Below are 16432 nucleotides of genomic sequence, written 5' to 3'. Positions count from 1 at the left end.
GAGACTAATAGAAATTAAAAACAATAAACAGAAATATTTAGTGAATAATTTGGCATGTAGCTAGCTAAAGTCACATGCAGGTGGCAGCCCTGATTTACATAATTTTTTTTTTTTAATATTCAAAATTGTTTGTATATTACAGATTTATTTTTTTACAATAACTCCTAGTACAGTATCTATTTAATTTGTTTAGCTTATTAGATGATGTAAAATATATTTCACTAGAGACTAAGCATAAAATTTTATTTGTTAACATCTTACAGTATACCTACTCTTTCCCTTTTCCCTAAAGTAAGGAATTCCCACTCCAAACAAAGTTGTGGCTATGACAGTAAAACTTTGGAGCAGGCCACACTCTTTTGTCTATGTTATATCTGAGTCTTCTGCTATTTAGTGGCTAGTTACAAATAACAGCCTCAAAGTCCAGATACAGTACATATCTTACATAGTAATTGATCCAGCTACATAATCTGATAAATCATCACAGTTTGGAAATGACAATTCTTCAAATCCCAATCAGTCTGTACTCACAAATTTTATTCATGCTCCTTTTTCCATTCTTTCTGTGCAGTACTCCATGGAAAATTTGCAGCTACAATCAAATCAGTTAACTTGATTTATATAACTTGTTATACACTGCAGGATGCTACAGAATGGGGTACCAAGGATGACTAATAGCACAAATGGCACTTATTTTTATGAGTGAATGACATTCAAAACACCAGCTGCATAAGGAAAAATTAATATTTAACAGTACATGTAGTTGCAAAAGATCCAATGACATAATGTATTGCAAAGAACTCATCACAAAAAAAAAACAGGATTTCTCACCTGTCAGAGGAAGTATACACTCGATTGCCACCTCTAACATACTCTACTGTGAGCATTTGTGGGTTCTCTTGATGTCGGACTAGAGCAAAAACATCCGAGAGGGGCCGTAACGTAACAATGGCATAGGAATTGGGATCCCGTTCTATAAGGCATGTCTCACTAATACAGAGGGTTCTTTTAACAGGATCCAAGTGTCTGTGGCTTACTTTGTGAACAACAAATTCACATAAAGAGGTGATGTGTTCATCTCCACTGAAAATATAGAAGTTCAGTAGATTCAGAGGCAAGATATTTTCTTTCAAATTACAGTTATTGTCAATCATCAATATTTTGTAAATAACCAGAAGGAAAGTATCATTTGTAACTTTCGATGAATATTTACCAAAATTCTGAAGAAAACTAACCGAAACTCTGGAGCAGTACATTATTACAATGGTTAAAGAACCATCACTTTGATCAACATCTAGATTTCATCTAATAAGTCTTCCCCATTCTAGTGTTGGGCAATATATTCAGACTGAAAATACAGAATCTCTACAAACCATTAATAAGCTCAATGTATCTTCTCATCACCTTTAAAAAGTACAAATACTTATGTATGCCAAGGAAGAGATTTATGTAACTTACCTATATTTTCCTACTCTAGTTTCCATTGCTTTTTGAAGAGTAATGCAAACTTTTTTGGCTGGGATTGAAATACCAATGTATTTCTTAGCATTGTCTTCAACTTTCCTGAGAATTTCATCCCGACGGTCTGTGGAGAAGATGTGTAACCTGCCAAAGCCTCCATTCTGAAATATATGTTAAATGACAATAATATTTCAGCAGAAATAAGTTATATATAAAAGCTCATATGTAATATTGTGTAAGGACAAGAAAGTTAAAACTATACATATAGGTCATATTAGCTATATGTATCTCCTTTCCCCAAAAATGGTGGGGGTTAAATAATGGAGCTCCTCATCTCATTCAAGCTATCCTATACTTACACACACAATTGTTTTCACTTTGGGACAGTTTTCATTTGCCATGGATGGAAATGAATTTTGTTTGATGTATTTGCTGTGCATATTTATGGGCATCTGATTGCACAAGTGATATACCAATAATCCCAGCTCAAAATTTTTGTTAAGCAAGGCCTGCACATCTATTTACTCTTACATACTCTTCCACAAAGTAATTCTGGAGTTTACAATTCAAATTACAGTGGACCCCCGCATAACGATCACCTCCGAATGCGACCAATTATGTAAGTGTATTTATGTAAGTGCGTTTGAACGTGTATGTTTGGGGGTCTGAAATGGACTAATCTACTTCACAATATTCCTTATGGGAACAAATTCGGTCAGTACTGGCACCTGAACATACTTCTGGATTGAAAAAATATCGTTAACCGGGGGTCCACTGTATTCTCATTACACTTTACCATACCCCCGGCCGGGATTGAACCCGCGGTCATAGAGTCTCAAAACTCCAGCCCGTCGCATTAGCCACTAGACCAGCTAGCCACAATAAGATTCATCCAACTAGGTATATTTCTACACCATAGGAAGGTTAGCACAGGCACCACTGTGACCACAAATGCAAGTTTTTACAGACGAATCTCCAGCTAGCATGGCCATGACGAACTCTAGCTCAAGTCCCTTCACTGCCGTCAACATGACTCAAGAAATCATAATGACACGATGGTTTGGTTTGTTTGCAATCGTGTCATTACGATTTCTTGAGTCATGTTGACGGCAGTGAAGGGACTTGAGCTAGAGTTCGTCACGGCCACGCTAGCTGGAGATTCATCTGTAAAAACTTGCATTTGTGGTCACAGTGGTGCCTGTGCTAACCTTCCTATGGTGTAGAAATATACCTAGTTGGATGAATCTTATTGTGGCTAGCTGGTCTAGTGGCTAACGCGACGGGCTGGAGTTTTGAGACTCTATGACCGCGGGTTCAATCCCGGCCGGGGGTATGGTTTGTTTGCAATCGTGTCATTACGATTTCTTGAGTCTCATTACACTTTCACTGGTCATGAGAAATAATAATCCTGTTAGCAATAAATTCTGCAGCACATCTTCAATCTGATCACCATTTCCATAGTAATCTCATCCTTGTGCCTCTTGAAACTGTTGCAATTGTCCTCACCATCTGCTCTTCTACATAGCAATACCAACACAAAATTTACCTTAATTTTTCTCTTCAATCACCAGCATCTCGCATCTTTATTCTTTTAATGCTAAATATGCTTTTAAAAAATTTCCAATTCTTAGATATGGTGTAACAGTATATTCGGGGAACAACCTTTGTGCTCAAGATCAGTTTCCTTGCAGTACACTTCAACAGGGATCAATCCTACCATATAGAAGTCCTTACACAATTTAGGGCTAATTTCTTTCCCTTTACTAATGAGACTTGCCCACACATCTCGTGCACCCCAGGAATCAAACATACTCCCTTTTAGATTTAAGACAAATGGTTTACCACTGAGTCACAGGGTCTTTTCTTTTTTTTTAACTACAACCAAGACTGTTCAACTGCCTCCCAGCATACATCAAGGGGATTACCACTAGACCCCTGGCTGTCTTCAAGCAGGCGCTGGACAGACACCTAAAGTCAGTACCTGACCAGCCGCGTTGTGATTCGTACGTTGGATTATGTGTGGTCAGCAGTAACAACCTGGTTGGTCAGGCCCTGATCCAACATGAGGCCTGGTCACAGACCGGGCCGCAGGGGTGCTGACCCCCAGAACTCTCTCCAGGTATACTATCATATTTGAACACCATTCTCAGGTACCTAACCTGATTCCCAACTTCTAACTTCTCAATAACAATACTAATATAGTTGTTTTGTCTCTATAGCACAAATACTATGCTCCAGTTAACATTTACTATTATATTATTTTTTTTTTTTTTTTTTTATTATCACACTGGCCGATTCCCACCAAGGCAGGGTGGCCCGAAAAAGAAAAACTTTCACCATCATTCACTCCATCACTGTCTTGCCAGAAGGGTGCTTTACACTACAGTTTTTAAACTGCAACATTAACACCCCTCCTTCAGAGTGCAGGCACTGTACTTACCATCTCCAGGACTCAAGTCCGGCCTGCCGGTTTCCCTGAACCCCTTCATAAATGTTACTTTGCTCACACTCCAACAGCACGTCAAGTATTAAAAACCATTCGTCTCCATTCACTCCTATCAAACACGCTCACGCACGCCTGCTGGAAGTCCAAGCCCCTCGCACACAAAACCTCCTTTACCCCCTTCCTCCAACCTTTCCTAGGCCGACCCCTACCCCGCCTTCCTTCCACTACAGACTGATACACTCTTGAAGTCATTCTGTTTCGCTCCATTCTCTCTACATGTCCGAACCACCTCAACAACCCTTCCTCAGCCCTCTGGACAACAGTTTTGGTAATCCTGCACCTCCTCCTAACTTCCAAACTACGAATTCTCTGCATTATATTCACACCACACATTGCCCTCAGACATGACATCTCCACTGCCTCCAGCCTTCTCCTCGCTGCAACATTCATCACCCATGCTTCACACCCATATAAGAGTGTTGGTAAAACTATACTCTCATACATTCCCCTCTTTGCCTCCAAGGACAAAGTTCTTTGTCTCCACAGACTCCTAAGTGCACCACTCACCCTTTTCCCCTCATCAATTCTATGATTCACCTCATCTTTCATAGACCCATCCGCTGACACGTCCACTCCCAAATATCTGAATACATTCACCTCCTCCATACTCTCTCCCTCCAATCTGATATCCAATCTTTCATCACCTAATATTTTTGTTATCCTCATAACCTTACTCTTTCCTGTGTTCACTTTTAATTTTCTTCTTTTGCACACCCTACCAAATTCATCCACCAATCTCTGCAACTTCTCTTCAGAATCTCCCAAGAGCACAGTGTCATCAGCAAAGAGCAACTGTGACAACTCCCACTTTATGTGTGATTCTTTATCTTTTAACTCCACGCCTCTTGTCAAGACCCTCGCATTTACTTCTCTTACAACCCCATCTATAAATATATTAAACAACCACGGTGACATCACACATCCTTGTCTTAGGCCTACTTTTACTGGGAAATAATTTCCCTCTTTCCTATGTACTCTAACTTGAGCCTCACTATCCTCGTAAAAACTCTTCACTGCTTTCAGTAACCTACCTCCTACACCATACACCTGCAACATCTGCCACATTGCCCCCCTATCCACCCTGTCATACACCTTTTCCAAATCCATAAATGCCACAAAGACCTCTATAGCCTTATCTAAATACTGTTCACTTATATGTTTCACTGTAAACACCTGGTCCACACACCCCCTACCTTTCCTAAAGCCTCCTTGTTCATCTGCTATCCTATTCTCAGTCTTACTTTTAATTCTTTCAATAATAACTCTACCATACACTTTACCAGGTACACTCAACAGACTTATCCCCCTATAATTTTTGCACTCTCTTTTGTCCCCTTTGCCTTTATACAAAGGAACTATGCATGCTCTCTGCCAATCCCTAGGTACCTTCCTCTTCCATACATTTATTAAATAATTGCACCAACCACTCCAAAACTATATCCCCACCTGCTTTTAACATTTCTATCTTTATCCCATCAATCCCGGCTGCCTTACCCCCTTTCATTTTACCTACTGCCTCACGAACTTCCCCCACACTCAAAACTGGCTCTTCCTCACTCCTACAAGATGTTATTCCTCCTTGCCCTATACACGAAATCACAGCTTCCCTATCTTCATCAACATTTAACAATTCCTCAAAATATTCCCTCCATCTTCCCAATACCTCTAACTCTCCATTTAATAACTCTCCTCTCCTATTTTTAACTGACAAATCCATTTGTTCTCTAGGCTTCCTTAACTAGTTAATTTCACTCCAAAACTTTTTCTTATTTTCAACAAAATTTGTTGATAACATCTCACCCACTCTCTCATTTGCTCTCTTTTTACATTGCTTCACCACTCTCTTAACCTCTCTCTTTTTCTCCATATACTCTTCCCTCCTTGCATCACTTCTACTTTGTAAAAACTTCTCATATGCTAACTTTTTCTCCCTTACTACTCTCTTTACATCATCATTCCACCAATCGCTCCTCTTCCCTCCCGCACCCACTTTCCTGTAACCACAAACTTCTACTGAACACTCTAACACTACATTTTTAAACCTACCCCATACCTCTTCGACCCCATTGCCTATGCTCTCATTAGCCCATCTATCCTCCAATAGCTGTTTATATCTTTCCCTAACTGCCTCCTCTTTTAGTTTATAAACCTTCACCTCTCTCTTCCCTGATGCTTCTATTCTCCTTGTATCCCATCTACCTTTTACTCTCAGTGTAGCTACAACTAGAAAGTGATCTGATATATCTGTGGCCCCTCTATAAACATGTACATCCTGAAGTCTACTCAACAGTCTTTTATCTACCAATACATAATCCAACAAACTACTGTCATTTCGCCCTACATCATATCTTGTATACTTATTTATCCTCTTTTTCTTAAAATATGAATTACCTATAACTAAACCCCTTTCTATACAAAGTTCAACCAAAGGGCTCCCATTATCATTTACACCTGGCACCCCAAACTTACCTACCACACCCTCTCTAAAAGTTTCTCCTACTTTAGCATTCAGGTCCCCTACCACAATTACTCTCTCACTTGGTTCAAAGGCTCCTATACATTCACTTAACATCTCCCAAAATCTCTCTCTCTCCTCTGCATTCCTCTCTTCTCCAGGTGCATACACGCTTATTATGACCCACTTCTCGCATCCAACCTTTACTTTAATCCACATAATTCTTGCATTTACACATTCATATTCTCTTTTCTCCTTCCATAACTGATCATTCAACATTACTGCTACCCCTTCCTTTGCTCTAACTCTCTCAGATACTCCAGATTTAATCCCATTTATTTCCCCCCACCGAAACTCCCCTACCCCCTTCAGCTTTGTTTCGCTTAGGGCCAGGACATCCAACTTCTTTTCATTCATAACATCAGCAATCATCTGTTTCTTGTCATCTGCACTACATCCACGCACATTCAAGCATCCCAGTTTTATAAAGTTTTTCTTCTTCTCTTTTTTAGTAAATGTCTACAGGAGAAGGGGTTACTAGCTCAATTATCAGAGATAATTGTTTTGATGACACAAGCCATCAATTGTCTGCTTGTGTATATATGTTAAGCTGAGACACTTTACAAGTATGCAAAAAAAAAAAAAAAGTTAAACAGAAATAAAGAATGATCCACTTAAGACTCTTAAGTGGTCTTTAGGATTTAATTATGGAGAGTGAAGCTTAAAATATACAGATTTAGCAATAGTTATCCAGAATTTCATAAAAATGAACTGATCATTAGGAACAGTTTTAAAAATACTGTTCCAAGAATGAGGCTAACTTTACAAAAATAAAAGTTAAAAAAAGAATGGATTTAATTTTTTAAAAACAAAACAGAAGCAGTACAGTCAATAAGCAGCACAAGAGAAAAGTCTCACCTGAATGCACAAACCACCAGGGATGTCAGACACTGGGACAAGAGTTTCTATATCTTTGAACATGTAGGAAGCAAGAGGAGTCCCTGTGCCAGCATCAAGCTGATCAACAGAGCAAGCTGTAACTTCTAAAATAACTGGGATTTTTGCTTCTGACCAGTGGACCTTCTGTGCATTGGCTCGCTGTTGAGTGTTAATGCAGTAAATTAATTTTATTTTACTAATGAAGTATAGGACAATTTAATGCACACAATGGCAAAAGTATATGAAGACGTGAGCAGAGATGAAAATTTCACTAGAAAACTAAATTAAGAAAATTAATACACATGCAGCTTTCATAATGTTACCTTATTCTGTTTTATGACCTTATTCTGCTGTATTTCCTACACATGAAAAAATATTAAATCTGAATATTCTTTATTGGGAATTACACTCATCTTACCTCATATAAGAGTAAGAGTCTGCATCTACCCAAGTGAAAATATCATTCCCCATTTATGGTACAACAGAAACAATGTGCCTAAAATAGTACAGTATAATTAAAAGTTGCAGATATCCAAATAAAATGATGAAATTATAATACAATCAGGAAAAATAAAAAAAACAGATGTTACAGGAAAGTCAACCTATAACTATTACTGGTAAATAAAACAATAAATATGCAAAAGCATACCAGGTTATCAATGATTCCTTCAGCAAAAATGTGCCTGAACACAAGAGCCTCTGAGATAATGTCTGTCCGATGGTCAGACGAAAAGCGCATATGGTCCACTTTTTTGCCTTTTTTCATGGTTATCATGAATTCATTAGGAACCTGCAGGAATTCATAAGGCTTAGACAGGCAATTACAATATTTTAAAACTAAGTGATGCTTACTATTATGTTTAATCATTATGAATATTACAAAAACATTTGATGGTATGGTTAAAATAAATATTGTTAAGGGCAGAATAAGATTGTAAATATAGTCATTACAAAACACTAAGCAATCAGATCAAGGAAGATTCGAACAAAAATGCATTAACATGCAGGGCAAAACTGACACTAATAAACTAAAGTACCATAAAAATTAATGCTTACTTGACCAACACCCTTAAGGGCAGGAGTTATGTTAATAAAATCATGGTAGTACCACTGGTTTGTCACCTCCATACTACCTGGGTTGTAGGTGGTAATGCCTGCATTTCCCACACTGAAGATGCGTTTGTATCTAGAATAGTTTTCTGTGCATTAATAGCTATCCTGCTTAATAGTAAATTACATTATCAGAGAGCTATTTGGTTGTAACTAAAAATGTTTAGTAGTCTGTATGAAGAATTGTTCCAACAATAATATGTACACATAAGTAATTTATAATTCCATAACTGGGATATTGCACTCACTTTCCCTTCCATACTGAATGTTTAGTAACCAGGTAACATGCTACATCCTGGTTATTTGTCCCCATGGTTCAGCCCACCACACTGTACAAAACAAGAAACTGTTAGACTACATAAAAAATGCATTAAAATGTTCATTTTACTAATACTTCCATGACAGCTAGCATTTAGTCATAAGAGACTTTATAAATTAACTGCTGTCATGTGTAAAAATTAATTCTTACAATGTAGTTTGTTAACATAACCCTGACTGGTCTTAAGCAATACGATATATTCAATAAACTTATCTCTTAAACCAGATATTCATTACTGCACAATTAAATATGGCACCATATGTAAAATTTTGCCACTAACACTTAGCCATATTAAGTTTATGCACAAAGATGACAAGTATTCTATATCAAAATTTTACACAAGTCATCTTTTTTTAATTCCTATGATCTATTTGCTACAGTAGTGTCCAGTAATGCACAGTATATACTGTAATCCCAAGATATACATAGTAATGATCTATTTATAGCTACAGGAACAGAGTTAAGTTTGTGGTGTCTCATCTTCATTAATATGTTTATCATATAACCTCTTAAAATTTCCTGTGGCTGTAGCACTTACTACCTCTTTTCATTTATTTCATTCTTCTACCACACGATTTGTAAAGAAAAACTTCCTGTTATCCCTTCAGCTCTATTTTTTTTAATTTCTGTTTGTGGGCTCTTGGTATCCCTAAAGAAGGTAATGAACTAAAATTTTATTTTTTATTTTTTTAAAATAGTGTACTTTTATAACCTTGTATGTTATCATATGTCTCTCTTGCCTTCTTATCAACCAGTGTGGGCATCTTTAGTGTTTTCAGCCTTTAATTTTATGTATTTTTTTTTATCCCTGGGATACATTTTGTAGCTCTACACTGAACTTTCCTTCAAGGTGGAGAGAGAGTCCACCAACAAGGATGATCTAACAAAGCTTCTATTTTCACTACTATACTCATACCAAGTGAGTAGCAGTTATTGGTTTCTTCTTAACCCTTAAACTGTCCAAACAAATTTATGTTGACATGCATAGTGCTCCAAAAGCAGATCCACGTTTTTTTACATATTTTCAAAAAAAAAAAAAAAAAGAAAAAAAAAAATAGATCAAAGTTTTTTACACATTTTCAAATGTAAAAAAAAAAAAAAAGAAGATCTACGTTCTTTTACATACTTTCAAATGTTGAAAAAAACGTAGATCTATGTTTGGACAGTTTAAGGGTTAAGGGTACTCCAGATTTCCAGCCCAGAATTTCTCAAGGAGAAATGTGCTTACAATGTGGCATTTATGGATTTGGAAAAGGCGTATGACAGGGTGGATAGGGGGGCAATGTGGCAGATGTTGCAAGTGTATGGTGTAGGAGGTAGGTTACTGAAAGCAGTGAAGAGTTTTTACGAGGATAGTGAGGCTCAAGTTAGAGTATGTAGGAAAGAGGGAAATTTTTTCCCAGTAAAAGTAGGCCTTAGACAAGGATGTGTGATGTCACCGTGGTTGTTTAATATATTTATAGATGGGGTTGTAAGAGAAGTAAATGCGAGGGTCTTGGCAAGAGGCGTGGAGTTAAAAGATAAAGAATCACACACAAAGTGGGAGTTGTCACAGCTGCTTATTTCAAGCTTTCCCTTAACCAAATTTCCCATACTGCTGTGTCCAGAACTGCAGATACAGTGTGTGGACTATCCTACACAACACTCCCACTGCGAGGATCAATAAGTAATTCTTAATTCTATCATGTGGTGACATGACTGATAACACCACACAGGCTCCATACTACTACTGCCACGACTTATATCAAAGACCTTATCAAGAAGCGACCCTTTGTTCTTCAATCGGCTTCTGGGACTGGAGTGTACACTACTATTTCATTCAGAATATGTGATAAGAAATAATGTACATAGGAGAAACTGGAAGAAATATATAAACCAAGCTTAGTAAAAGCAAGTATGTGTGCATTAGGGATACCTGGAGAGGGTTTTGGGGGTCAATGCCCTAGCGGCCTGGTCTGTGACCAGGCCTCATGGTGGCTAAAGAAACTCTTGTATTGTCCAAGAGGACACTGAAGGCGAACCAGATTTAAAAAGACTTTGGTGTTTAGAAGACTCTTTTTTTCCCCCTAACACCACTGAGCAGGAAGCAGATAGCTATACTATCTCCACCTTCTGCCACACCTGCACTGCAACACAGCAATCAGGTGACCTCACTTCCATGTGCATTAAACCTGACCTGATATTTGTTTAAACTTCATCTGACAATGCTTATACTTGATGTGAACTCTTACCTCACCTGTTATCTATGTTATATGTACTGTTTTATATATTCTTTGGAGTGGCATAAGCCCCAAGCCTTTTCCTTTTAAAATATCTTAAATGTCTGCATCCTTGTCCATTTTCTCATTATTATTATTACAATCATGGGGGAGCGCTAAACCCGTTGGATTATACAGAGCATGTGGGGTGGGGAATGGAAGGTATTCAGTCTCAGTTCAGGGAACCGGAGCACAGATCCAATTCCCAAGATCAAGAGCCCCTCACCAGCATCAAGGGACCTTCCTTGAGAGGTCCATTTCCTCAAATATCAAATAATAAACCAGTCTCAAGATTATCATAAAGTCACATCTACTTTATTGAAACAGCAAGTGATTAGGTTTTAAACAGAACCATTGCAACATATTTAGCCACTTTTTCAACTCTCTCTCTGGCACCATTAAAGATATATTTACAAAATATTGGATAAAACACTACACAGTCAGAGATAACTACTTCCTTAGTGAGAGACCAGAGGTTATGTACCCACGTATTTAACACTCAATTTAACAATAAATACCTTAATACACAGCATGTACAATACATAAAACTTACCAAACGGTGGAGAGAGGGAATAAGCATCAACAAGTTAGCGAGATTAAGGTACAGCAGCTGACAGTAACCTGAGCTCTCAGAAGCAGCCACTGGCTGTCATCCCAGCAGATTGTTGATTACAAGATAAAACCTCAGCCCAAACATGTGCAGATGGAACACCTTATGACTCGTGGGGTAAGACCATTACATACATACCCGAAGTAAAAAAAATAGGGTGTATAGGTGTGTAGGCGAGAAAAAGGGACTAATTTGCTAGCATATTTGGCCTGGGTGACAGGTCTTTCTCCCGTGTTTACGGTGGGTGTTTTGCTGGGAGGATCCGGTCCTCTACACCACCCCCACACACTCCCGCTTTATATTATATCACCAAATTCTAACTTAGCATACGTTTTCCTGACTAATTATACAGTAGATGAGTACTAAATCGATTGGTGTTGTATTATATTAGTATTTTTTTTTACCTGATGAGAAGTAAATACCCATGCTTTGAAGAATTACCTGATTTCACGTTTATAAAATATAATCAGCCTTTTTCAAATAATTATATGATATTGTCTGGTAAAATCACATTAATATTATTAGGCTATATTCGTGCATGCAATCATCCGCTGAAGAAATGTAGGATTTCACACGATTTTATACATTCCGTTTAATCATCTAATGATATTCCTATACTGATGATAATATGTCATGTGACAGCTAATCACAGAGGCCCTTTGTGATGCTGATAATTAAAAAAAAAACACTTTTACATATCATTTACTCCTATAAAATAACGTCATGTAATAGATATTGGTTATTTAACAGGTTAATAGGTTAGCTAGTTAGTTGGATGGCTACTTAATTGCTGGGTAAGTTAGCTGGTGGGTTGGTTGGTCAGATAGTTATAAATTTGTTGATTGGTCAGCTAACTGGTTGGTTAATTAGCTGGTTGTTTGGTTAGCTAGTTGGTAGCTTGACCGTATGCTGAATGGTAGTTTGGTTGCGAGGTTGCCTTTGCTCACAACCGAAGAAACCGAATTCGATCCTGTGGTAGGTGGAGGCCATGGACACACCTGCTTACATCTGTGGCTTCTCTTTACCTAGGAGTAAGCAGGTACCTGGGAGCTGTAGTGGGTCGCATCTTGGGAGAAGTTAGGAGTGCAACTATGAAAGTTAAGACACATGTGCAACATCTGGATATCTTTATTGTAGTAGACGTTTCGCCATCCAGTGGCTTTATCAATACAGATTCTAGGACATAATAGGAAGACAGTAGAACTATATACAAAAGATGAGGTAATCAGTCCCTCGGCCTTGGAGTTAGTGTTCACAGCATCGTGAACACTAACACTAACTCCAAGGCCGAGGGACTGATTACCTCATCTTTTGTATATAGTTCTACTGTCTTCCTATTATGTCCTAGAATCTGTATTGATAAAGCCACTGGATGGCGAAACGTCTACTACAATAAAGATATCCAGATGTTGCACATGTGTCTTAACTTTCATATTGTCGGTATTTTATACCTTTCTTTGCACAGGAGTGCAACTCATGAGGTGAACTAGGCCGCCCTCCTAATTATTATTATTATAATCAAGGGGGAAGCACTAAACCCGTAGGATTATACAGCGCCTATTGGGGGATGGAAGGCATTCAGGCTTAATTCAGGGAACTGGAGCACAGATCCAACTGGAGCACAGATCCAATTCCCTAGATCAAGAGCCCCTCACCAGCGTCAAGGAGCCTTCCTTGAGGGGTCCGCCCTCCTAAGTTTATTCAGGTATACATAAATACAGTTACATAGATTATCATACATAACAGCATATGTGTAGAGAACTTAGGGTGGCCCGAAAAAGTCAGACTGACTTATTTCCAGTGTGACTTTGTCAATGGTCCAAGTCGGACCGAAACGTCGTCGTAAGCTTCTCTCTTTTATGTGCGGGTTATTTGTGTATCGTTCCAGTCACGGTATTGTGCCTTTTTGTTATTTATTTCCATTGGGGTTCTTTACTTATTTCCATTGGGGTCCTTTAGCAGTATACCTGGAACTAATCTCCATTGTTGCTCGTTCAGTTACACTTCACTGCAGTGACCTGAAAAAGTCCACTGTGTGGTCAAAACGTTGTCAATAAACGATCACATTCTACTGCATTTGTGTTCATTTTTCCATCCGTGAAGGAGGAAAAGTGTGTAGATGGATGGACGAAGGAGGGAACGTGTGTTCCGTCGTCTCATTATTATTCTCTGTTGAATGAGACACGTGCAACATTTGGGTAAATCTTTATTTTGGAAACGTTTCGCCAGCTAGGGGAAGGGGCTGCCCCGGGTGACACCATTTAGGGGGTGACACCATAGAGCCTCTGAAGAAGGTGACACTAATGCACAAAACAGTGCTGCACCAACATAAGAGAAAATCCTTCGTTTCTATGTAGCCTATTATAGGATTACAGAGTACAAATAGACCTATATAGGGAAAATAATTGATTTTGATGTGATAGATGATTTTGCAGGACTGAAGGCAAGGAAATGTAAGATCAGATTCACTGAGATGTTACCTGTACTCAAGGTCAAATGTAAGATCAGATTCACTGAGATGTTACCTGTACTCAAGGTCAAATGTAAGATCAGATTCACTGAGATGTTACCTGTACTCAAGGTCAAATGTAAGATCAGATTCACTGAGATGTTACCTGTACTCAAGGTCAAATGTAAGATCAGATTCACTGAGATGTTACCTGTACTCAAGGTCAAATGTAAGATCAGATTCACTGAGATGTTACCTGTACTCAAGGTCAAATGTAAGATCAGATTCACTGAGATGTTACCTGTACTCAAGGTCAAATGTAAGATCAGATTCACTGAGATGTTACCTGTACTCAAGGTCAAATGTAAGATCAGATTCACCGAGATGTTACCTGTACTCAAGGTCAAATGTAAGATCAGATTCACTGAGATGTTACCTGTACTCAATTATTATTATTATTATAATCAAGGGGGAAGCGCTAAACCCGGAGGATTATACAGCGCCTGGGGGGGGGATATGTGGAAGGCATTCAGGCTTAATTCGGGGAACTGGAGCACAGATCCAATTCCCTAAATCAAGAGTCCCTCACCAACCTGTACTCAAGGTCAAATGTAAGATCAGATTCACTGAGATGTTACCTGTATCTCAAGGTATCCAAGTGCTAACTTTCTCATACTCCGACTTTTGTTACTTTTGATCAAAGGAGTTTAAGTTACACTCCACTTCCTTGGATCATATCTGATTACCTTCCATTCATCAAGAGTTGACCCATATGGGCTTAGCGCTCTGATTAAAGCCATCAGTCAATGGCACTCTCAAAAGTAAGTTTTAAATTATGTATTATAATGAAAACTAAGCGCCAAGGTTTTAAATAAACTTTTATGTAGAGGTATATACACTGAAATACACATCAGTGTATATACATATCTCTGGTGTATGTATATTGTGTATAAAAGGCCTGATCTCAGACCGAGCTCCCCTCAAGGAAGGTTCCTTGATGTTGGTGAGGGGCTCTTGATTTAGGGAATTGGATCTGTGCTCCAGTTCCCCGAATTAAGCCTGAATGCCTTCCACATCCCCCCCCCCAGGCGCTGTATAATCCTCCGGGTTTAGCGCTTCCCCCTTGATTATAATAATAATAATCAGACCGAGCTGCAGGGGCGTTGACACACGAAACCCACTCCAGGTAAACACAGCAGCACCTGTCTCCTACCAAGGTAAACTTAACTCAAACTTGCAAACCCTCACCTTTATTCATTTATTAGATGCTAGTGTTATGTTTTGTACTACCTCATTATAATAAATCTGATCAATTACTTGTTACCTAATATGCAATAAGATATATTAAAATGTACTGCTCTATAACTAGGTATGCTAGAGGCCTTCCTTCTAATTAATATTTTATAATATGTAAACCATAGATTGTAAGCTTTGCTAGGAATAAACATTTAGCGCCTGAGGAGTGGGAGGAAATCAGGTTTGATCCAGGGAATGGGAGGACTAGGCCAATTCCTTGAATCAAGAGCCCTTCACTAGTATCAAGGAGTCTAATCAGGGAGCGAGTGGGGTTTAAATCCATGGGAAGCGAGGCGTATATATCACAGCCAGTGCGTTAACCACTTGGCCAGCTAGTTGGCTTTGATGGGACTTGGGCTAGAATTCAATACAGTCACGCTGGTGTGGGACTCAGCTGTGAAAAACTGCATTTGTAGACACAGTGGGGCCCATGTAAGCTTCCCCATGGTATATAAATTATAATCAAAACAAAGCGCTAAACCTCATGATGTATAGATTATTATAATTATGGGGGAGCGCTAAACCCATGGGATTATATAGCGCACGTGAGGGGGGGGATGGAAGGTATTCAGGCTCAATTCAGGGAACCGGAGCACAGATCCAATTTCCTAGATCAAGAGCCCCTCACCAACGTCAAGGAACCTCCCTCGAGTGGTCAGCATGTGAAGCGAGAGCTTTCACCACCAGGCCACGGGCCTTCAAGGAACCTCCTTGAGGGGCGAGATGCTTGACAACACTGACTGGTGTCACTTTGTCTCAAGTGCTCATTTAGATCTCTTTAGAGATTTAGAAAGGATGTTGCAAAATACTAGTTTAGGAAGTCATAGATGAGTAGAACAAACTACCAGGTAGCATTCAGGCAAAAACTTTAGATGTAGGTTAGACAGGCAAATAAATAGGTGATTGGTGTGGGCTGGACCTAGCATAGGCCAGCAGTTTAAATTATAATCATAACTAATTATTATTATAATCAAGGGGGAAGCACTAAACCCGTAGGATTATACAGCGCCTATGGGGGGATGGAAGGCA

General features: G+C 38.7%; 1 protein-coding gene across 1 annotated transcript in view; it reads right to left on the bottom strand.

The window, feature by feature from the left end:
- The window catches only part of Rme-8 (receptor mediated endocytosis 8), a 135819-nt gene extending 123895 nt beyond the window's left edge, over positions 1-11924 (bottom strand). Inside the window, exons 1-7 of the mRNA XM_070097155.1 lie at positions 11797-11924; positions 8720-8800; positions 8418-8547; positions 8011-8151; positions 7341-7520; positions 1459-1622; positions 832-1083 (exon numbers count right to left, since the gene is read on the bottom strand). Of these exons, the coding sequence (XP_069953256.1) occupies positions 832-1083; positions 1459-1622; positions 7341-7520; positions 8011-8151; positions 8418-8547; positions 8720-8784 (932 nt within the window). The 5' untranslated portion in view covers positions 8785-8800; positions 11797-11924. The remainder of the gene's footprint in view (positions 1-831; positions 1084-1458; positions 1623-7340; positions 7521-8010; positions 8152-8417; positions 8548-8719; positions 8801-11796) is intronic.
- Positions 11925-16432: the final 4508 nt, after the last annotated feature.

The sequence above is a fragment of the Cherax quadricarinatus genome, chromosome 4, assembly GCF_038502225.1.
Source record: "Cherax quadricarinatus isolate ZL_2023a chromosome 4, ASM3850222v1, whole genome shotgun sequence".
NCBI classification, from domain to species: Eukaryota; Metazoa; Arthropoda; class Malacostraca; order Decapoda; family Parastacidae; genus Cherax; species Cherax quadricarinatus.
This window is presented reverse-complemented; position numbering and strand designations above follow the sequence as displayed.